General features: G+C 58.8%; 3 protein-coding genes across 12 annotated transcripts; 1 reads left to right on the top strand and 2 right to left on the bottom strand.

Annotated features, from left to right (window-relative positions):
- Nucleotides 1-294: 294 nt before the first annotated feature.
- On the bottom strand, nucleotides 295-6424 carry LCN12 (lipocalin 12). Its single transcript, XM_041725233.1, has 5 exons — nucleotides 2822-6424; nucleotides 2324-2460; nucleotides 1063-1136; nucleotides 845-961; nucleotides 295-719 (listed from the first exon to the last, which is right to left on the bottom strand). The coding sequence occupies exons 1-5, from the start codon at nucleotides 2942-2944 to the stop codon at nucleotides 295-297; spliced, it is 876 nt and encodes a 291-aa protein (XP_041581167.1). The 5' UTR covers nucleotides 2945-6424.
- Nucleotides 6425-6520: 96 nt separating this feature from the next.
- C8G (complement C8 gamma chain) lies at nucleotides 6521-8180 on the bottom strand. 2 transcript variants are annotated; one of them, XM_041726540.1, is made up of 7 exons: nucleotides 7890-8180; nucleotides 7643-7779; nucleotides 7456-7526; nucleotides 7280-7387; nucleotides 6895-6996; nucleotides 6771-6809; nucleotides 6521-6700 (listed from the first exon to the last, which is right to left on the bottom strand). In XM_041726540.1, the coding sequence occupies exons 1-7, from the start codon at nucleotides 8025-8027 to the stop codon at nucleotides 6687-6689; spliced, it is 609 nt and encodes a 202-aa protein (XP_041582474.1). In that variant the 5' UTR covers nucleotides 8028-8180; the 3' UTR covers nucleotides 6521-6686. The 2 variants fall into 2 exon arrangements, with proteins under 2 accessions (XP_041582474.1, XP_041582475.1); XM_041726541.1 differs by having other exon boundaries at nucleotides 6895-6898.
- A 196-nt stretch (nucleotides 8181-8376) lies between these two features.
- FBXW5 (F-box and WD repeat domain containing 5) lies at nucleotides 8377-12960 on the top strand. Of its 9 annotated transcripts, XM_041726532.1 has the most exons (10): nucleotides 8590-8644; nucleotides 9176-9224; nucleotides 9525-9740; nucleotides 10089-10246; nucleotides 10536-10710; nucleotides 10838-10986; nucleotides 11061-11481; nucleotides 11700-11847; nucleotides 11921-12133; nucleotides 12207-12960. In XM_041726532.1, exons 3-10 carry the CDS (start codon nucleotides 9548-9550, stop codon nucleotides 12448-12450), a joined length of 1701 nt encoding a protein of 566 aa, XP_041582466.1. In that variant the 5' UTR covers nucleotides 8590-8644; nucleotides 9176-9224; nucleotides 9525-9547; the 3' UTR covers nucleotides 12451-12960. The 9 variants fall into 9 exon arrangements, with proteins under 9 accessions (XP_041582464.1, XP_041582468.1, XP_041582471.1 ...); XM_041726530.1 differs by lacking the exon at nucleotides 9176-9224 and having other exon boundaries at nucleotides 8377-8644; XM_041726534.1 differs by lacking the exon at nucleotides 9176-9224 and having other exon boundaries at nucleotides 8507-8644; nucleotides 10574-10710.
- The last annotated feature ends 9628 nt before the right edge of the window (nucleotides 12961-22588 follow it).

Genomic DNA, 22588 nt, shown 5'->3' with positions numbered 1-22588 from the left:
CCACTGGGGAGCAGCCACATCTTCAGCAGTTATCGGGATGAGGAGACCAGTCTGACAGGGGAGATGGGAGTGTGTGTGGCTGAGAGACACGCCCACCTGGGGTGCGCAGCCCGGACTCCATGCAGCCATGCAGGTGAGTGCTCACATGCCTGTGCTTGTGAACATGGTGCACAGACACATCTCCCGGTGTGTACACACGGGCACACCTGGGTGTGTGAGGACACGGGCACATATGAGCACTGTGGCTGTGCGCCTGTCTGCACGTTCCATATGTGCCAGTATGTGCTCACATGATCATCGACATGTAAAGAGCCGGACGAGGGGAAGGCAGGTGGCCCAGGATGGGAGGGGGGACCTGGTGAGGCAGGAGGTGGCCCAGGAGAGGAGGGGGGACTTGGAGGGCAGGAGGTGGCCCAGGATGGGGTATGGAGGGCACAGAGACCAAGGAATTATGAGAACCCCCACTTTGGGCTCTGGTTGAACCCTCTGAGTTGGCAGGATCCCCACAGGGAGACCCTGAAAGCAGGCCACACTTCCCTGTTGGCTCCCACAGGGCTTTGGAGGCCCATGGGGGGGGCTTGGTGGGTGCAGGCCCCTGTGCCCTGAGGGCCCGTTACCTGCCAGGTCTGGGAAGACGATGTTGTTGTCCGACAGGCCCAGAGCTCTGACCAGGCAGACAAATTTGTCCAGCACCCGGGTCTGGATTATCCACATCCTGCCTGGGGCCCGAGGAGCAGAGCATGGCCCTTAGCCCCTGAGGGTGAGTGGGGATGCTGGGTACCCTGCCCTCCTTCCCCTTCCTGCTCCCACCAGCTGGATAGTGGCAGCCGGGTGGGGAACTCACAGAGCAGGTTAACCCTGAGGATGCTCTGGCCACCTGACTGCCTTCTGAACAGCATCAGAGCGAACACATTGTAGTCAGTGTCATAAACCTGGACTTCCTCGGGGTTTGCCCCCGACGCTGGGGAGGGGGGCACAGGCACAGCATCATGGGCCTGCCCACCAGCAACACCCCCCCCCGGCCATCCCCCTCCCTCCCACCCATCACCCTCTCGGCCTCACCACCATCCACTGAGAACCTCCCGGGCTGCGCCGCTGGAATCAGCACATAAGACCATGTGATACAGCGGTGGCCCCTGTGGAGGTAGGGATGGACACAGAGAAAGGTTTTGGAACCCGGCCAGACCTCTTGTTCCCTTCTTGTTCTCAGATGCCGCCCCAACATGGGCCCCCAAGACAACACTGCTGTTTGTTTGGAGGACGCTTTGGTCAGAAGCTATGGGCACAGCCCAGGAGATAGGAGGCTTCGAGGGTGTCCCGGGGTGGATCCCCCCTACAGGAGTGATGGACGTGTGAGCTCTACCCCCGTCCGTATGCATCCTTGCATCCCAGCCCGCCCACCCACCATCCACTCCTCCTCAGCCTGGAATAGACCCCAAATGTGCAATGGCAAGAAAACGGGCCACAGTGTCCCCTCGGGGAGCATGGAGCAGGCCAGGCTGGGCCTCAGGCCAGTGCCCTGAACTTCGCTGAGCTAGGTCCGATGCGGGAACCCCAGTGAGTCCCCTGCAGTGCGGGGGACTCTCCAGGCTGTTTTGAGAAGCAACCAAGAAAAAAAAAAAAAGAGAAGCAACCAAGGGTGTCTGGCCTGCAAGGGGAGAGGTGAGGCCACCCTGAAGGCTTTATGGTCCAGCTGCACATGCACTGGGGTCTCTGTCCCCCACGCCCCCTGATAATCAACTTCCGGCAAGAGCCAGGTCAGTCAGGGGCCCCCAGGAATCCAAGATGGCTCGGGGGAGGCTCTCAGCAGCCATGATCTGCCCCCGGTCTGCATGACAAGCCCGCTTCGCTTAAGGTTCCTGTGTTATGTTACTTGGAGCCAAAGAGCCCTGACTGGATGGGCTCCCAGCTCTCCCCGCCCCCACAGCCGGGCAGGTGGGCAGGGAGCCCTCAGGTTTCAGTGGTCTCCAGCGTGGGAGTCCACCAAGACCCCCCACTTGCTCCCCACCAGGGGGTGGCATTTCATCCAGGCAGACTGACAGAGCACCTGTCACCCTGGATGCAGCAATTGATCCTGTCTCCAGAAAACCCAGTGATTCGAGAAGACCCAGTCAGAGGCCACTGCCAGGCTGAACAGGGCGCTCACTCTTTTCTGGAATCGGCACCCTCAGGAGAGCATTGGCCTAGGCTAACGTACTACCCCTGTGAGGTGCAGACTCTCCTGAGCGGAGGCCTGGGGCAGACTGTGGTGCTGGGGCCCATGCTGGACCTGAGCCATAGAGCCATTAGCTGCCGGGGGTCCAGGCCAGGGACCCCCACTCACCGGGTCATAGCATAGGACACTTGCAGGCGGCTGTTTTCATTTCGCTCGAATGTCGCCGTGAATGAATTCAACAGGAACTTGTCCGACCTCCTGTGGGTGCTGCCTGCCAGGCCGATGACAAACCACTCCCCCTGGAACTGTGGGAGCCATGGTAGGCAGAGTCCAGGGCGGCCCGAGGCCCCTCGTAGGCAGGGTGCCCACGCTGAGCCTGCAGGGAGGCCTCCTACAGGAGTGGATGTGGGCTTGGGCCTGGCAGGGGCAGGTGACCTTGCCCAGCGGGAGCCTCAGCAGGCTTCGATGTGCTGCTCAGTGTTGGGGACCAGCAGGGGTCACCCGGAACAGTGGCTGACCCAGGAAGGCCTGTCCACAGCCCGGCCTGCCCGGTCTCGGGTCCCCCTCCCCACCCTCTCCCGTGGCCCCCACAGCGCTCAGAGCTCCCCTTTCCTCCTGCACTTGGCCCCTGGTGGCCTTTGTCACCCACCCTCCAAACCCCCAGACCTGGTCCTCCTTGAAACTCTGTAAGACGGAGCCAGCGACTGGCTTGGTGTTTGGGGTCTGACCCTTCAGGGCGTCCAGCAGGGTGAGCACCAGCCACAGGGCACACCAGCGCCCCATCCCCATAGGGACAGAGAGGAAGCCAGTGGCCGCCGAGATCACCACGGACTCAGATGCTCGGACTCAGATGCTCGCATCCTTATGGGCCCGCCCAGCAGGTGCCCCTCCCCAGGGGTGTGGCCTCCACCTTCCTCCTCAGAACAGGCATAAGCGGGAGGGCTTGGAGGGCTCAGAGGTGGACGGAGCAGGGGCGGGGCCCTCCTGAGATCCTGTCCAGCAAACATGGGGGCACCTGGGTCCCAGCCCAGGAAGGGACATGGGCACAAGATGGAGGGGCTGGGATTGCTGGGTCCACAAGCTCCCAGGGATTTTTCGTTTTCTGACTTGAGCGCCCCAGCTCCACAGCCCCCTGGGAGCCCTTGGAGGCCTGAGGCGCCTCCCCCTAGCCCTAGCCCAGCAGCACTCCTGCCACCAGGTGGAGAGCAGAACGTTCCATCCCACACAGGGGGTTCAACCTTAGTCCCAAAGGGTCAGGGGCACAATGTTCTTGCTGCAGGAACAGAGTGCAGAGCCCAGGCCTGCCACCCCCACGCTGCTCCACAGGTCCCTGAAAACTCGGGCAAGAACGAGGTCAAGGGGCCCTACAGTCATGAGGGTGCAGGGGTAGCAGCTGGTCAGGGTGAGGGGAGCAGGCAGCCAGAGCACCCAGATCTGGGTGAGCAAGGACTGGCTGCAGGGGCTCCCCTGCCAGAGGGAGGGCAGGAGGCAGCCCAGCTGAGGGGGTTAGGCACCCACACCTGGGGCCTGGGAACTCGAGGGCCCCGCTCTAGGCAGGAGCCTACCTGGCCACCCCCAGAAAGGGCCCGGAGAAGAACACAGCCACTCCCACCCAGGGCCCTAAGCTCTACAGGATCCCAGGACCCTGTGTACCTGCCCTGTGAGCACCCTGTCCTGGGCCACCTCCTGCCCCCACCCGGGTCCCCATGACCTGGGCCATCTCCTGCCCTCCCCAACCCGGGTGCCCCTGTCCTGGGTCACCTCCTGCCCTCCCCCACTCTTGGCCTCCAGCAGCATGTCCTGAGGAGGACACCAGGACCCTCAGAACCCATCCCCCAGGGAGGAAAGCTTCAGGGCTTGTCCGTGCCCCAGCCCTCACTCTGACTGCTGGTCCTTCCCCCGGAGGGCCTCCCATGGCCAGGTGTATGGCCAGGTGTACCACCGCCGCCTCTAGGGGCCACTGCAGGCCCCAGCACCCCAGCACAGGGGACGGTCAGGGGTCCGGGGACGTCCCGGAGGAGCCCTCGCTCTCCAGCAGAAGCCGGGAGGGGGGCGGGGGGGGGCACTTTGCATCGCGAACGCCCGACCCCACGTCCCACCCGCAGGCACCCCCCAGGGGGTGAGATCCTCACCCAAGGCTAAGCCCGCTCAACACGAGAGCAGCCCCTGTGCACCCGTGCTCTGGGGGACTGGAGACGGGGAGGAGCAGGGACCCCCCGACGGGACTGGCCAGGAGAGTCCCCCGGGCCCGAGACGAAGCCCGGGCCGGGCCTCCGGGATCCCGCCCACTCGTCCCGACCTAGGGTGAACGCAGCTCCGGGCGCCTCTTGGCGGCGCTTAGTGGCTCTGGCGCCCCCTACAGCCCGCCAGGCGGCGGACCGCAGGCGGTGAACTCGGGGGGCGGGGCACGCAGCTGTGGCTCCGCCCACCGCCGATGCGATTGGTCGAGGGTGGGTAGTGACCGCGGCATTTCGGTTTGGGGGAAGCGGGGCGAGGGGCAAGGGCTTCTGGGCATTGCCAGCTCCGAGCGCTGGCCTCCGGGGTACAAGCGCTGTGGCTCCAGCTCTTTTCTGGGCCGTAGGGCTTGGGGGGAGGCGAGTCTCCTTTGGCCTTCTCCGTCAAAGCCCTCCCCGTACCCTCTTCTCCCCAGCCAGCCCAGTCGTCCTGCTGCGGGCTGGGGGAGCGGGGGGGGGGGGGGGGGGGGGGGGTGCGTGGGCAGGCAGAGGTGGGGGCAGAGCCAGAGTGTCCCCTCCAGCTCTGTGACTGACCCACAGGTTACCTGGGGTGGCCTGGTCCTCACCCCTGCTCCCTGGCAGCCCAGGGAAGGCGGCCACTCAGTGGTGAGCCCTGGACCAGTTTCCAGGAACAGGTAGCCACCCCACGCATGTGCCCGGAGCCTGGCACGCACACAGTAGGTGCTTCAGAGGCACTCATCAGATGGATGCCCAGGGTCCCAGGGCAAGGCTTGGGGGGCTCCCGAGGGGAGCAAAGGGAGATAGCCCAGGCCCACCACCCCCGAGCTGGGCACAGGGTAGGTACGTGTGGGGCACAGTACCCTCCCCAAGCCCTCCTCGGAGATGCTGAAACTGGCTAGTGCCCTCCAGGCCATGGAGATGCCAACTGGACATGATGGGGAGCGGGGGTTGCTGGGAGGGTCTGGAGACCATTCTCCCCCGTCGAGGCCCTGCCCACCGGGCCCCCTGCACAGGGTGAGGACTGCAGCTCCCTGCCCTAGATCCAGGGCAGCTGTCCCCTGGCCTGTGCCCCACCCCAAGCAGACCCTGGCCCTGAGGGCACAGCCGCAGGAGTGACAGGAGATGGTTTTCTTTCAAGTGCCTGTTGGTTGCTTGTGGAGGAGGTTCAGGGTTCCCCAGTCCTGATTCTTCTCTTTCTGTGATGTCCCCAGTGTCTGGGGACCCCCATAAGGGTCAGCCAGGCTGGCCAGGATCTGGGGAGTGAAAAGGATGTGCAGTCTTCCTTGGGTGGGGGGGCTGGGGGGCGGGTGACAGCCCCTGGAGGCAGACCTAACCTAGCACGCCACATCCCCCCAACCATGGAATGTGTCCCCCCAGGCAGCCATGGGCAGTGCGCCCTTATCCCATTCTAGCCTCCATCTCCCGGGCCTCTGAGCTCCCACATTCCAGAAAGGTCTCTGATTAGAGCTCCTGGCGCCACTGAGCTTGTAGCCTTGGTCAAATCCTGGGTGTGGGCTCCCTCACCTGTGCTCACCCCAGTCCTAACACATGGATTAGGCTGGCCTGCTCCTCCCCCCCATTCTGGGATAGACGCCCCCCCTCCTTATTGTCCTTGCCTCTGTAACGTTGTGATCTATCCCTAGGGACACCAGCTGCCCAGTGCCAGCACTGGACTCAGCCCTCAGGGGCAGCCACAGGGACGGTGCCAGCACTGCAGACCTAGGCACCCCATCCAGGAACCAGGAGGGCTCCCCGTCCCTGCCCCAGGGGCCTGAGCTGCCTCAGGCCAGAGGGCCACTGGGACTCTGGACCCGTCCCTCCCTGGAGGGAGCACAGAGTCAGCAGGAGGCCAGGGGCCTGTGGGGGGAGGACTCCTCACCCCTCTAGGCAGGGGGTGGGCTCAAGACCAGCAGGGCACGTGTGCTCATACCCTGGGAGCAGGAGAGGGCGGCTGGGAGCCCAGGGCAGGAGGCCCAACTCAGACAGGGACACAAGGCACAGGACAGCAGGGCAGGGGGCACCTCCGATATCCACCTTGCCTTCCTGGGGCGGGAGCCGACCCCTTCCCCTCCACAGCCCCCGCCCCCTGCCCAGGAGCAGCCGCCTGCCCACTAGATGACAGACAGAGGCCCCAGGCCAGGACCCACGTGGGAAGGAAGGAACCAGGGGCTAGGATGCAGCGTTTAATGAAGGCAGTGCTCCTGAACATGTGGGTGCTGGCTGTCCCCCATGGGTGGCCCTGACCCTGTAGGGCATCAGGGCTCAGTGAGCGGGGTCACAGGTGCCACCATCTCTGGGGTCTTCACTCCTTCCAAGTTCAGGGCTGCTGCCAGGACTCACCTTCCGGCTTCTGGGGCACAGAGACCAGATTCAGCGGGGGGAAGGAACTGAGGGGTGCCCCCTGTTGCTGTACCACTCACCGTCTAGAACATGGAACTGGTCTGCAGCCTCGCAGAAACCTGAAGGCCCAGGCGTGTATCAGGGGTGGCTGGGGCGGGCACACAGTGGGAGGGCGAGGCGGCCAGGGGGCGAGGAGACACTTACCATACTTGGGGAAGAAGAGGACATGGTCCTCAGTCAGGTTGACCCTCTGGATCCGTTGCTCAAAGGCGCTCAGGGCCAAGTCACTTGGGGGGAGTGAGCGGGCTAAGGGGCACAGGGGGCTCCTGGGCCAGCGGCAAGGGAGCAGGTGGGGCACGTGGGGGCACGCCCCAAACCCCACCCCGTCCCCCTGCGCTCACGCCTCAGCCCCTCTGGCCCCTCTGCAGGGGCTCCTCCCTGGGTCCCCGCTCAGCGGAAGAGGATCAGAAGTCAGAATACAGGGAGGGAAGGGGGAGGGCAGGGAGGGTCCGTGTGTCCATCTGGGTTCCCCCCCTCCCCGTGCATGGCCCTGTGGGTGTGCAAAGCCTGGGCTTTGGTGTGGACGCACCGTACAGCTTCACTGACAGCTGTCGCTTCTGCTCCAGGTACAGGATGGCGAAGCCCTGGTAGTCTGTCTCCCCGATGACCATGTCCACTGCCCCGCGTGCACCTCGGGCTGGGCAGGGAGGAGTCAGTCTATGGCCTCCCAGCCCTGCACCCCTGCACCTCGTGCCCTTGCCTCACCTTGCAGCAGGAAGCGGCCCAGGACTTTTCCATCTCTGTACAGCTGCCGCACCTGCCAGCAGATCCCATCCCTGGGGGGGAGGGGGGGGAGGAGGCACAGCTTAGGGACCCCAACTTGCACAGGGCCTCACAGGACTCTGGTCCAGGCCAGGCAGCCTGGGGCCCGGGGTCCATGCTGGGGACTCACAGCTTCTGGAAGGTACTGACAGCCATGTCTGCGCCCTGGGGAGCCACATGCAGGAGGGTGGCCTCAGCCCGGTGGCCTTGCTCCTGCAGGAAGCGGCATGAGGAGGCCACGGCCACAAGGAGCCACGTCCCTGCAAACTAGGAGCAGGCCATGTGAGGGCATAGGGGATGGCGGGCTGCCTGACCTAACCCCTGGAAAGCTGGGGAGGGGGTGCAAGTGCCTGCCAGCCCACCCATCCCCCTGCTACCTGGTGAGCATCGAAGTTGACCTGGGGCTGGATGGTGCTGATGGGGGACGCCGGCTGAGGGGGTCTCCGAGCCCTTTGGCTCACGGAGCCCCCAGCCAGGAGCAGAGTCAAGAGGAGCGCAGTCCAGGGGGTCAGCATGGCAGCGGCAGGGATGGTGCCAGGACTGGGGGAAGCTGAGGACAGGACGGCCACGTTCTAGGTCAGAGTCCATCGTCCAGTGCCGCCCAGAAGCCTGGCACAGGAAGTCGTTGCGGGTCCACCTCCAGCCCAGGAAGTCCCCGGTCCTCCTGCTCTCCCTGTGGAGTCCACCCCTAGCCTCCTGGACTCTGCACTTCCCGGCAGGGCCTGGCGCCATATTCTGGTTACGAAGTCCGAGCTGACGTCTGGCTCCTTGTCCACGACCCCCTAGCCCAGGGCCCCAGCAGCTGGAGGCGGCGGGGTCGGGGCTCGAACCCGCGCGCTCAGTGAGCCTCGCCCGCGGCCCAGCCCGCGGGTCCCGGCGCAGGGCCGCCGCCCTTCCTGGCCGCCGGGGGCGCTGTGGGAAGCGAGCTCTCCTGCGCGCAGGCGCAGCAACAGCCCAGCGGGCGGCCTGGTGCTCGACGCTCCGTGGTTATCGATGCTTCAGGGTTCGAGGCGTCAGCCTGGCCGGCTCCATCATAGAGACGCGGCGGCAGGAGCGGCGGGGCGGAAGCGGGTCCACTGGCCGAGGCCGGGCGCCGGGGCGGGGGCAGCACGGCTGGGCGGAGGCGGCCGCGGTGAGTGCGCCCGGCCCCGGGAAGCGTCGTCGTCCCGCCCCGGCCCCCGATCCCCGGCCCTTCGACCTCCCGGCCCCCGGCCCCGAGGAGTGTCGCTGACAGGCCGTGTCCGGTCCCCGGCTCCCTGGCCACCCCGCCCCCCGCCCCCCGCCTCCGGCCCCTCGGCCGAGCCCTCTGCGGATGAAAGGGCCGCCGGGACCCCGAGCCGAGGCCCCGCCCCTCGCAGCCCCCCGCGGGGGAGGTGGGAGAGGACGCCGGGCAGCCCCCGCCCTTCCCTCCGGCTCGCCAGGCCCTGGCCGCGCTGGCCCGCTGACCGCCTGGCGCGGCTCCTCTTCGCTGCAGGGCCGAGGCCGAGGGCCGGCCGTGCCCCCGGCAGTGTCGGGGCGGGCGGGCTGGCGCTCGTCCCCCCCGGCCCCAGGCCTTTTCTCGGAATGACCTGTGTCCACACCGACCGCCCTGAAGCCTTGGGGCCACAAGGTCAGGGCGACAGGAGTGCACGGTGGTCAGCGGCTCTTCGTTTTTCCGCCTCAGTGTCCAGCCCAGGCATCCCGATGATCTCTGGGCTCAGGAGCGGGAGGAGGTCAGATGTGGGTCCAGGGGCATGCGCCGCCCACCACCTGGGGCTGGACCAGGCTGCGAGGTGCTGAGCTGAGTCTGGCCTGTTCCAGGGCCCGCGGGGGTGTGGGGTGCAGGGGGCTTGGAGGAGCTGTTGGACCCTCGGCCAGGTGGGCAGTGCCAGCTGGCCCTCCACACATGCTCAGTCCAGCAGAATGCCCAGCAGGGCTGTTGCTCAGCCTCGCCCAGCCCCAGGCTCGTTCCCTGGGGCCAGCATCCTGCCTCGGTGCAGCGGGGAACTAAGGGGACCACATGTGGGTTGCAGGGCTGCCTGGGCAGAATGTCACAATGGACGAGGGGGGCGTTCCCCTGCTCCCTGACAGCCTCGTCTACCAGATCTTCCTGAGCTTGGGCCCAGCTGATGTACTGGCCGCTGGTCTGGTGTGTCGCCAGTGGCAGGCCGTGTCCCGGGACGAGTTCCTGTGGAGGGAGCAGTTCTACCGCTACTACCAGGTGGCCCGAGACGTGCCCCGGCACCCAGGTCAGGGCCTGCACGTGGCCCCACAGCCCACCAGGCTGGCTGGGAGGGCGGGAGGCAGAGCCATTCACATGCTGCCTGCTAAAGCCACAGCACTGGGCCCGTGCTGCCCAGTTCTACATGGTGGTCGTCAGCGCACCACATGGCACTCACGCTGGTGGGGAACAGCTGGGCTGTGTCTCAGTACTGGACCTGGCAGGGAGGCAGGGGTCTGGGGGGTGCCAGGGGCACCCCTGCTGCTGAAGTAACCAGTGTCCTCCAGGGGCAGGGCTGGCCCCTACGCTGTCAGGGTGCTGGCCTCTGTGGGAAAGGAGGCTCAGGGCCCCAGCAATGACCACCCCCCACCCCCAGCGGCCACATCCTGGTATGAAGAGTTTCGGCGGCTCTATGACACGGTGCCCTGTGTGGAAGTGCAGACACTCAGGGAGCACGCCGATCAGGTGCTGCATCTCAGCTTCTCCCACTCGGGTTACCAGTTTGCTTCCTGCTCCAAGGACTGCACCATCAAGGTGGGTGAGCACAGCTGGGGCAGCTGGGGCCAGGCAGTCCAGCTAGGATCTGGACATCATAAGACGGAGGCTGGGGGACGAGGGGCCACCCTCACTGCTAATGGAGCAAAGTGGGCTCTCCAGAGCCAGGAGCCCAGCTGCGTGGGCCCACAACCCTCGCTGCGTGGGCAGCCAGCAGCAAGGATCTCTGTCCCGGTGGTGGTTTCTGGGTACCAGCTCAGCTGGACTGGGGGCTTGCAGCATGGGCCCTGGTGTCAAGAGGTCCCCAGGTGACTCAGTCCCCACGCAGATCTGGAACAACGACCTGACCATCTCGCTGCTGCACAGTGCGGACATGCGGCCCTATAACTGGAGCTACACCCAGTTCTCCCAGTTCAACCAGGATGACTCGTTGCTACTGGCATCTGGGGTGTTCCTAGGGCCCCACAACTCCTCGTCGGGTGAGATCGCGGTCATTAGCCTAGGTGAGAGCGGGCCTGGGGCGGCCTGGCTGTCCTGGCTGTCCTGGCCAACCCCGCCCCTCCCCCCACAAGGCCCTGCACCCCCTCCAGCCCCGCCCCTTCCCACAGCCCTGCCCCCGCATCCCCCCAGACAACTTCGCCCTGCTGTCCCGAGTTCGAAACAAGCCCTATGATGTATTTGGCTGCTGGCTCACGGAGACCAGCCTCATCTCGGGAAACTTGCACCGCATCGGAGACATCACCTCCTGCTCAGTGCTCTGGCTGAACAACGCTTTCCAGGTGCGAGGGCGGGCATGTCCCCTGCAGCCACCCTGTCCTTGGCCTTGTGCCCACCTGCTGTCTCCCACTCCCAGGACGTGGAGTCAGAGAATGTCAATGTGGTGAAGCGGCTCTTCAAGATTCAGAACCTCAACGCCAGCACCATCCGCACGGTGATGGTGGCTGACTGCAGCCGCTTTGACAGCCCAGACCTCCTGCTGGATGCTGGTGCACCCCCAGGCCGTGTCTTTGACCTGGGCAGTGACAGTGAGGATGAGGAGGGAGGCCTGGAACCCGTGCCAGCTCCAGCCCGCGCCAAGGAGGGCTTGCGGCGCTTCTTGGATGGGCTCCTGGATGCGCGGGCACAGCCCCAGCTGTCAGAGCACGCTCTGGAGACCAAGGTGGCTGAGCTGCTGGCCCAGGGCCGCACCAAGCCTCCAGAGCACAGCATGGCTGATGCCAGCAAGCTCCTCATCTTCACCACGGGATGCCTCACCTACTCACCACACCAGATCGGTAGGGAGCAGGCCCTGCTCAGTCCCTAGAGCCTTGGGGGTGAGGCTTCCCCAAGACTGGGGTGGGGTCCTGCAGCCAAAGGGCAGGGTGTGAGTTGGAGGGCAGAGTGCACTTCCTTCGTTTGTCCTGGGGGCCCAGTCCTGGTCCTGTGTCTTGGAGTGCATGTTCCATGGGCACCTATGCTTCAGTTGTGGTGCTCTTACCCGGCCCTCCCACAGGCATCAAGCAGATCCTGCCACACCAGATGACCACAGCTGGGCCTGTGCTGGGTGAGGGGCGGGGCTCAGATGCCTTCTTTGATGCCCTGGACCACGTCATCGATGTGCATGGACATATCATCGGCATGGGCTTGTCTCCAGACAACAGGTGCGCCCCCGAGAGTGTCCTGGGTGGGGGCCTCTGTAGGCCGCTGGTACCAAGCAGGGTGCCTCTCGCCCAGGTACCTGTACGTCAACAGCCGTGCCTGGCCCAGTGGCTCTGTGGTGGCCGACCCCATGCAGCCACCGCCTATCGCAGAGGAGATCGACCTGCTGGTGTTTGACCTCAAGACCATGCGGGAGGTGAAGCGGGCTCTTCGAGCCCACCGTGCCTACACGCCCAATGACGAGTGCTTCTTCATCTTCTTGGATGTCAGCAGGGACTTCGTGGCCAGGTAGAAGTGCAGGGCAGGGCAGGGCCGGGTTCCAGATGTGCTGGGCAGGGGCTCACCTGAGGCTCTCCTGCAGTGGAGCCGAAGACCGGCATGGCTACATCTGGGATCGGCACTACAACATCTGCTTGGCTAAGCTGCGGCACCAGGACGTGGTCAACTCGGTGGTCTTCAGCCCCCAAGAGCAGGAGCTCCTGCTGACGGCCAGTGACGATGCCACCATCAAAGCCTGGCGTTCACCACGCATTGTGCGCATTCACCAGGCCCCGCGTCCGCGTCCCCATCACTTTTTCTCCTGGTTTGCCAGCCAGAGGCGCTGAGGGGGGGCCACCGGCCAAAAGGAGTGTCCTGGGCATCCTTGGGCTGCCGGGACCCGCGGAAGATGCCACAGAGGTCTGCAGACCGTGCCACTTTCCTTTCCCAAGGGCCCAGCCACTGCCCAGACCGTGTGCTGGGTGGAGAAACTCGTTGACAGTCATGCCTTAGCAGGGGGACTACGGGGCTGCCGGTAGGGCACGGTCTGCCCCCCACCACGCTCACCCCCCCCCCCACAGCCCCCACAGCTGTGACATTCAGCACTGGCACAGTCCCCCGGCTGGCTTGGATGCAACAGACACTGGGGCCTCACTCTTCACGCACCCTCTTCCCCTGGGGCCTGCACCCCGGTCAGCACCACATGTACCCTCCAGGTGGCCCCAGGTGGCCTCTCCTCTGGGAACTTGTTTGCACACCAGCAGGGCCGGCAGCACAAGTCAGTCTGCCACGGGCCCAGGCAAACTGCATGTCACTGGTCACCTGTTTGAGGCCTGAATAAACAGTTGGCAATAGCATCCCGCTGTCCGATCTCTGTGTCCAGTGGTATCTTCATGGGTCTCGTGCTACCTGCCTGTCCACCAGCAGGATGCTGGACGCTGTGGTGGGGGCACTGCAGTCCACCAAACTGGGCAGCGTGGTTCCAGGCTGCATCCCTAGTCACTGTCCCTGCAACCTCTGAGCAGATGAGGTCGTTGGTGTGCAGGAAGTACCATAGCAGGTCCACCCTGATGTGTGCCCACCGCAACAGGGAGACGTCCAGGGGCACATCTGACCTGGGGAGGTACTACAGAAGATGGGGCAGCACACGGTGGGGCAGGGGGCAGAGTTCTTGGGTGCAAGGCATATGATGCTGGGGATGTGGCATGGGTGGCAGAAAACGGCCCTGGCCGAGCCCTCAAGGCTTGACCCATGTCTGTCCTGGGGGCTCACCTGCCCCCCTCGTGGTGCCAGGTGCCAGATGGGGGTGTTAATGGGGCAGCAGGCATGATTTCTATGCCTGGCTACACACACAGCTCATCTCATCAGACTGTCTTCCACTCCACGTGCACAGCCACCACTGCCACAGCTTGGAGACAAGCCCAGCAGACGCGGATGGATCCTAGGGCCCAATGGGGTGATGTCCCCTCAGGCCAGACGCAGTGCTGAGCAGAGGCTGCTGGGGTCAGAAGCTCACTGGCTCCAGGGAAGGAGCTGGGCCAGGCCCTGGGACAGATGCAGAGGCTGCAAGGGTTTGGCCAGGCAGAACCTCAGGCCTCCAACTCAGAGGGCCCAGAGTTGCTGCTCATGGCCAAGTATCCAGTGGCACGGGCTGCGCACCCAGAGAAGGACGCCCCAGCCCACGGTAAAAAGAGGGGAGCCCGAGGCTGCTGGGCTTCATGTACAAGGACACAACAGTGACAGAAGCCATACGTCCTACACACAGCACACCTGAGACCGTCCAGAGTCCATGGCTCAGCCCACCCATACGCAGCCAGAAAGCTTCACAAGGGCAAATACACTCCAGAGAAGTTGCAAAAATTGAACAGGTTTCTGAAAAGATCTTAAAATCATCAAGGAAACAAAATCTGTAAAATCAGAGCAGAGAATAAGAATCAAAACCACATAGACTTTGAAAACAAAGCCAGTGGAACACAACAGGTAGAGAGGTTGAAATGAAAAGCTCAATCCAAGGTCAGAGCAGACCCACCTGGCATGAAACTAAGCAAGCAGACGACAGAAACGAGACGACTGACTGAACAAACTCCAAGGGGGATGAGGGAGCAGGGGAGCGGGGCAGTTGGGCTCAGGTGGGAGAGAGGTGGCCCAGTCCACGAAAACAGTCCTTAGCACACATGTGTTGAGTCTGACCCGGAGAAGCAGCTGCACACATGAGATGCATCGGCCACAGCCAGCGAGGATCCCGAAGCCCACAGATCTGCAGGCACATGGGCCCCATCCTTCCCATGGCATGGCTAGAAGAACCAGGCACCCTCTGAACAGAGCACCGCAGCAGGCAGGCAGAGCAACAGCAGAAACGGCCCCCATGGTCCTGAATTCCAAGCAGCCCCGGCCCGGAAGTGAGCGTCCAGGGAGTGGCCTGCCAGGAGGACAGAGCACCTGATGGACAGGCCCTGCTGGCAGTGAGGGTGCTAGTGCTCAGTGCAGCTGTGCCTCCAGGGGCCCTGGTCCCACTGTGCTCTTTCTGCCTTGCCACTGGGTGGACCTAGGAGTGGTCTGAGCAAGGGAAGGCATAACAGAGCAGGGTAGCAAGAGCCCTGTACCTCTGGCTGAAGGAGCAGACCCTGCCAGCACCTAGGCAAGAGGAATGGCTAGGGAAACAGCCCGCAAGTTGGCTGCAACCACTCAGGCTGACCCCCGGGCTGCAGATGCGGGCATCAGACCCAGACCCCAGAGTTTGCAGACCAGTGCCCACTCCCAGCCCAAGGACTGACCCAAAGAGCATGCACTTGGAAGCTGGGCTGATGCTGGCTTGGCCCTATGAAGCAGACACTGACAGTTGCCTGGGGTTCGGACAAGATCCAGAACTGATCAAGTGATGTTCAGAATATCCAGAATGTAACCCACAATTATGTGGCACACACACAACCCTCAAAATGCCAACTCAGAGGAAAAGACATTCAGTGGACGCCAAGGATGGAAAAGATACAGAGAGACTCTGAAGTAGCAATCACAAACATTTGCAATAGATGTAAAGATATAGCAGTCTCAGCAAAGGAACAGTAGATACAAGAGAAGCCAAAATATCTTAGGACTGGAAAGCAAAATTTTAAAACTCCCTGGACCTCAATGCCTGGGTGGCTCAGTGGTTGGGCATCTGCCTGCAGCTCAGGTCATGATCCTGGGGTCCTGGGATCAAGTCCTGCATCAAGCTGCATGGAGCCTGCTTCTCCTTCTGCCTGTGTGTGTCTCTGCCTCTCTCTCTGTGTCTCTCATGAATAAATAAATATTAAAACAAAAAACAAACACCTCCCCGGACAGACAGACCAGCAAAAAGGAGATGACAAGAGAGTCAGGAAGCAGAATCGAAAACAGGTGACAGGATTACCCAATCGGAACAAAGCAAAGAAAACCAATCAGGAGAGAACTCAGGTCCCAAGGACCCATGAGACAGACACTAAAGGTCTAATGTTTGTGTCACTGGGAGCCCAAAAGGAAAAGAAAGCGGTCTACAGAAATAACAGCTGAAACTCACCCCCAAAATGTGATGAGAGATACACATCCACAGATTCAAGAAGCCGAGTAAATCCAGAGAGGATAAAGTCAAAAACTTCCACACCCAGACTCGTCTCACTAAATCATCCAAACCCAAGGAAGGCTGACAGAAGCAGGGAAGTGCACACCTGCCGAGCAAATTGCAGGCCCCTGATCAGCAGTCACAGTTAGAGACAGAAAGGCCATCAGCCCAGAAAGCCAGGACCAGTGAAAACATCCTTCCTGGGTAGAGCGAAAATAAATCCTCACATGAGAGAAAACAGGGACTCTGGCCAGTGATGGAAGGTCTTCTTCTGACAAGAGGTAAATACCATCAGAATGAGGCTGGGACACCAGCACCAGGGGGGCAGAAATGCAGACAGACTCCTCCTGAGTTCCTCCAAACATGTTTGACTATTGAAGAAAAGGCAGTTATAATGTTGTCTGATGGAGTTTCAGTCTAGAGCAGTGCCGCACGGGGGGATGGTCAAGGGACCCTCAGGGGTAAGGTGCTAACATCCCACAAATACATTGTTGGAAGTTAAGTGTGTTGTGGGATGCCAGAGCGTCCGACTCCTGTTCTCAGGTTTTGTTTGTTTGTTATTTAGTTCAACTCTCATTTGTTTCTTGCTGCAATGTTTACCCGGAATGAATGAACGAGTGTCCGTGTTGGTGGGAGACTCCATACAAAGTCAATTACTGAAAGAAAAGTGAGGAGCCCCAAAATCTGCAGGCCATTTCTTCCAAAACGGACGGACGGACAGATGGATGGCAGGAACCCACTGCTTCTCACACTCGCATCCTGAAGACCCCATAACACTGCATTGCATTGTACTGGTCTGCTTGTTCCTCTGCTCTTCACACTCTTCAGGAACCTTAGACCTTCAGGTACACAAGGAAGGTGATGGCAGTGCCAATCCCAGAGGGTAGTTTTTGTTTTGATTTCCTTAAGTTAACCAGGGTCAGTTTCTGTTTCTTATTCCAGCTCCTGCCCTTGCCCACTGCACGAGTCTTTATCAGCCAGTTCCTTCCTTGCCAGGCAGATGTTGTCTTGACTTCCTTGCCAGTCAAGATGATGTCTTGACTTCAGGGTCACAAGTTCAAGCCCTGTGTTGGGCGCCACAGTGGGTATTGAGCCTACTTAAAAAAAAAGTGGGGATCCCTGGGTGGCTCAGCGGTTTGGTGCCTGCCTTTGGCCCAGGGTGCGATCCTGGAGTCTTGGGATCGAGTCCCACGTCGGGCTCCCGGCATGGGGCCTGCTTCTCCCTCCTCCTGTGTCTCTGCATCTCTCTCTCTCTCTATGTCTATCATAAATAAATAAATCTTTAAAAAAAAGTGCAACAATAAAAGTTAAATGTGTTGTGATCCTTAGAAAAACCACTAAGAAGACAAAATCACAATAGATGTATCACAGAATACTAAGAAATGTTTACATATTCTTGTCCTAGGCAGCAGAGAGGAAATGGAGGCACACAGGACTGACAACACAAACAACCACATGGTGACTGTCTACCTTGGCACAGCAGTTATGTACATTACTGTCAAAGTGAAACCAACAACAACAGAAGCCCCACAGCCTCACTCTGCCGTCACCAATAAAGGATGGAAAAACACTCGTAAAAGGAGCCTCGTTGGGCTACGGGAACCACCAAGCCAAGTGTGCCCCAGAAAGCAAGCCTTAACGGGGAAAAGAGGGACCCTGCCCATGAGGAAGAGGCGTTTGTTGAGAAGGGAAAGCGTTCCTAGATATGTGTGCAGCCCACACAAGAGCCTCAGGACAGTTGAAACCACGTGAAGCCACGCGAAGCCACGCAAAGCCACACAGCAGCATGAGACGAGAGAGCAGGGCAGGCGGAGATGGCACGCCCTCACTCAGGGCAGGTGCTGGCCTGGAATCCGCATGAGCAGAAGCCAAGCAGCCAGGGGCATGGTTCCCAGGGCTGCTGTGACCGAGAACCACAACCTGGGGAATTTCTTGTCAGACCGCTCCTGAGGCCACAAGCCTGTGCTCACTGCAGGGGGACCCTTCCTGCCTTCTGGCTGCTGGCAGGGCCGGCCGGCCTTGGTGTCCTCATCCCCTGACCCGTTAGTCCAATCTTTTGTCTTCACACGGCCTCCTTCTGGGCCTCTTCCCATCACCCTCCTTCTGCGTGTCTGTGTCCAAATCTCCTTTTTATATGGCTCCCAGTCATATTGGAGCCTGTACCTGTGCCTCATTTTAACTTGATCACTACTATAAAGACCCTATTTCCAAATAAGGTCACATTCTGAGTCATTGCAGGATTAGGATGTCAACACAGCTTTTTTTTGGGGGGGGGGCGGGAGGGGGGGGCGGGGGATATGATTCAACCTGTAAGAACTACCAACTAACCGGATTTTACTGAGCTGTAGAGAATATTCCAGCCAACAGGAGCAGAATACACATTCTCAAGTGGATATGGCACATCCACCAAGATAGACCACAGCCTGCGCCACAGAAGAAACCTCAACAAATGTCAACACTTCCAAACTCCTTTTCCATATGACTCTATAACCCTGATAGCGACACCAAAGACTACAGAAAGGACATTTAAAGACCAACATCCTTGGCAAATATAGATGTGGAATCCTCAAGAGATAATTAGATCAAATCCAGAAATATATAAAATTAGTTGTATGCCATGACCAAGTGGGCTTTAATCCAGAAATGCAAGGCTGGTTCTATACTTAGAGATAAATCAATGTAAGCCACCACGGGAACAACATACCAGAAAAACCACTTGGACATATCACTTGATGCAGAAGAAAGCTTTTCACAAAGCATCCAAGTCATGAGAAAGCTCTCAGCAAACTAGAAGGGAGCCTGCTCCACCTGATAAAGGCATCGACACAATTTGAGGTTACATTATACCTGGTGAAAGATGGAACCTCCCCAAGACCAGGAACCCAAGGCCAAAGCCCCTCCTTTCACTCCTGTTCCATCCCACAGAAGGAAACTCAGCAGGTGGGATTTAGTGAGCAAGAACGGAGGGCAGACTGGAGAAGAATAAAATCGTCCTTATTCACAGATGATATATGATTATTTATCATATGATTGTTTTTAATCCCCAAAAAGCTACAAAAAACAAATAACTCCACAACCTCCTAGAACCAGTGAGTTTATCAAGCTTACAGGATATAAAGACAACACACAAAAAAACAATTGTTTCTAAACACTAAGAATGTATAATTGGAAGCCAAAAACTTAAAAAATACCTTTTACGGGGCACCTGGGTGGCTCGGTTGGTTGAGAATCCGACTCCTGATTTTGGCTCAGGTCATGATCTCAGGGTTGTGAGATCGAGACCCACACTGGGCTCTGTGCTCAGCAGGGATTCTGCCTGAGATTCTCTCTTCCTCTGCCCCCTCCCCCCTGCTCTCTCTCTAAATTAATAAATAAGCAAAAATCTTTAAAATAATAGTAATAAATACTTTTATGATAACTCAAAAACAAAAGAAATGCTTAGGCACTCACCTAAGAAAGCAAATGTTTATGTTGAACATAGCAAAATGCTGAGTAAAAGAAAGCAAAGACACAAAAAGAGACAAATTACATTCCTGGATTGGAAGACAACATGGATGTCAATTCTCCCCGAATTGACCTGTAGATTTAATACAACGACAATCAAATCCCAATAGGGCTTTTTGTAGATACAGACCAGGGCATTCTAAAACTTATCCATACTAGCAAAGGAACAAGAGTAGCTAAAGTAATTTTGAAAAATAAGAATAAAGTTGGAGGAATCATACCACTTGAGTTAATACTCACTAGGAGGACTGGTGTTGGTGGAAGAGCACGGACACAGGTGAGTGAACACAAACAGATCACACGTACAGGGCAGAGGAACTTTACAGACTATGAATGTATGCGGAGGCAAACAATGGACGTCTCCATAAACGGCACTGCACCTGGCCATCCAGATGCAGAAAAACTAACCTAAACTTCATGCTTTTTACAAAAATCTACTCAAAATGGATCAAAGATCAAAATGTAGAATGTCACAATCTACTCCTAGAAGAGACTGTGGACAACTCTCATTACCTGGTGGAAGACGAAGAATGCTCAAATAGGTCACTAAAAGCACAACCGGTGTCACAAAAGTTGGTAAGTAGCACTTTACTCAAACTCACAAATTTTGTTCCAAAACGTTAAGGAGATAAAAAAATAAGCTACACACCAGAAGAAAACGTTTCCAAGCCACGTACCTGACAAAGAGCGCATACCCGGACTACACAAACAACTAGCAACTCAATGGTAAGGAAACAACCAGCCCAGAGAAAAAAATGGGCAAAGGTAACAAGCAGATGTGTCGCCAGAGATGACAATTGTTAGAGGGAAACACAAAGGAAAGTCGAAACAGGATAGCACAGCATGCCTCTGAACCAAGCATTAGGCCAAGGTGTGCAGCGTGGGAGCCCTGTGCCCAGCACATGAAGAGGCTGAGCCACCAGCTCTGTCAGCACGGGCTGTGTAACAAAATACCACAGGACTGAGTGGCTTATCAGCGACACATTTATTACTCACAGTTGTGAAAGCCCAAGGCCGAGACCACGGTGTTAGCACGGGGGCCCCCTGGGTGGCAGACTTCTTGGTGCATCCTGACACAGCAGGAGGGGTGCAAGGCAGCTCCCTGGGGTCCCTCTCCTGAGGCTCTGCCCCATGACCTATTTACTATTCCCCTCCCAAAGGCTCTTCGTCCTAACACCTTCACCTCAGGTTAGGCCTGAGCCCGTGACTCAGGGGTGGGGGGGCACATTCATACCATAGCAGCTAGACTCTGGAAAATGGTTGGTTTCTTGGGACTTTAAACTATACCCACCGTGTGACACAGCAACACCACTCTCTGTCGTCTGCTTGCTTATTCTCATGCCAGGTGGGTCTGCTCCGACCTTGGATTGAGCTTTTCATTTCAATCTCTCTACCTGTTGTGTTTCACTGGCTTTGTTTTCAAAGTCTATGTGGTTTTGATTCTTATACTCTGCTCTGATTTTATAGATTTTGTTTCCTTGATGATGAATATGGCTACAGAGGTGTGAAACCAAAGGCCCTCAGGACAGCACGGCAGCTGGCATCTCTCCTCCAGACAGGCACAGGGGCAGGCACAAAGCACCTGCAAGCAGGAACAGCATGCGTGGTGCCGTGGCCACTATGGGTGGTTTTCAGTATTTCTTTTTAATTAATTTATTTGAGAGAGACAGAGCGACAGAGATAACAAGAGAGCATGAGTGGGCTCGATCCCAGGACCCCAGGATCATGATGACCTGAGCCAAAGGCAGATGCCTGACTGAGCTGCCCAGATGCCCCTCAATAACTATTTTTTGTTGAAAACTAATACAGACATGAAATTCTAGAGAACGTGCAGAAGGCATAAGTGGAAATGACACTGTGTGGAATGTCGGATGGCACAGCTGTCACTGGAAAATCACCTGGCAGCTCCTCAAACATGACAACACATGTCCTGTCACCTCCCCTGCTGGGCCCGTCCTGAAAGCCAAGGGACCCAGCCACCCACAAGCCGCACAGCACATTCACAGCAGTACAACTCTTGAGAGCCATGTGGGGACAACCTGAAAGTCCGTCAACGGAAAAATCAACAAAACATGGTCTGTCCATAACCTGAGTCTTATTCAGTCTTAGGAAGAAGAGGAGGCCCGATTCCCACTGCAGAGTCTTAGAACTTCACACTCGAGCCAGGTGCCAAGGCCATGCTCACCACTGCACACAGGTGCACATCCAGAACAGGAGTCTGCAGAGACAGACACGTGGGTTGTGCTTGCCAGGGGCAGGGCTCCCTGCCTTCTGGAAGGTGATGAGGGACTGGAACAGAGCCCTCCCAGGGTCTCCCTCTAGGCACATGCTCTCTCCATGGGGACCCTGCAGCAGCAGCCCGGAGCGAGGGCAGGGTGCTGGGGCCCTCGGCTCGGTGTGCACTTTTAGCGCTTCTCCTGGAGCTGACTGTTCAGTCCTGAGCTCTAGCATGTTCTATAGACCCAGACCCCTCAGCTCCCTCCCCCACAGAGAGCAAGGGACAACCGGCAGGCAGCTGTGCACCCAGCCCGTGAGTTGGTGCCCTCCAGTGCCCAGTCTCGCCGCGGGCCCTCCTTTGCCTGCCCGCCACCCCTCAAGCCACCTTCCCCTTTCTAAAACGGGTCACATCTTTCTGCTATTGCCTTCTCCCTCACTCTGTCCCTGTGGGCAAAAGCCTTTCTAACCCTCATTTTACCCTTCTGTTTTAAGGAAAAAGAAGTAAACTCACAGACATACTTGCTTTACCCCTAATGGAAAACAAAACATATTCACACACATCTCACACAATCTCCCCAGTAAAAACTCAATGTATTAAAAACAGAAACCTTGGGGATCCCTGGGTGGCGCAGCGGTTTGGCGCCTGCCTTTGGCCCAGGGCGCGATCCTGGAGACCCGGGATCGAATCCCACATCGGGCTCCCGGTGCATGGAGCCTGCTTCTTCCTCCGCCTGTGTCTCTGCCTCTCTCTCTCTCTCTGTGACTATCATAAGTAAATAAAAAAAAATTTAAAAAAAAACAGAAAAAACAGAAACCTTAAAACCATCAGAAAAAATAGAAAAGGATTTTCTTGGGGAGACTCAGGACTTGTGGAAAAGTGGTCAAGAGCACAAATCACAGGAAACGATCACCCAAGTAATCACATCCACGTTTAGGATCTTGTCCACTGACACAGTTCAAGATTTTCTTAAGGCTCAGTCCCCAGGGACAACAGGCACCTCACCAACCAGGAGACAAGTGCATAAGGTGGGCAGGCGATTGTCTGGGCTCCGCAGCCCCCAGGCCTTTGGCCCACACAGCCTGCGCACATTGGGAGCCCAGCAAACGGGCAGGTGGGACGGAAGTGTGCAGGGTGCTGAGCTCCCAGGTCAGGACCAATGCAGGCAGCATGTGCCCTATGGCTTGGA

The sequence above is a fragment of the Vulpes lagopus genome, chromosome 12 (genome assembly GCF_018345385.1).
Source record: "Vulpes lagopus strain Blue_001 chromosome 12, ASM1834538v1, whole genome shotgun sequence".
NCBI classification, from domain to species: domain Eukaryota; kingdom Metazoa; phylum Chordata; class Mammalia; order Carnivora; family Canidae; genus Vulpes; species Vulpes lagopus.
Note: the sequence above shows the minus strand (reverse complement) of the source record. Positions and strands in the feature narration are given on the sequence as shown.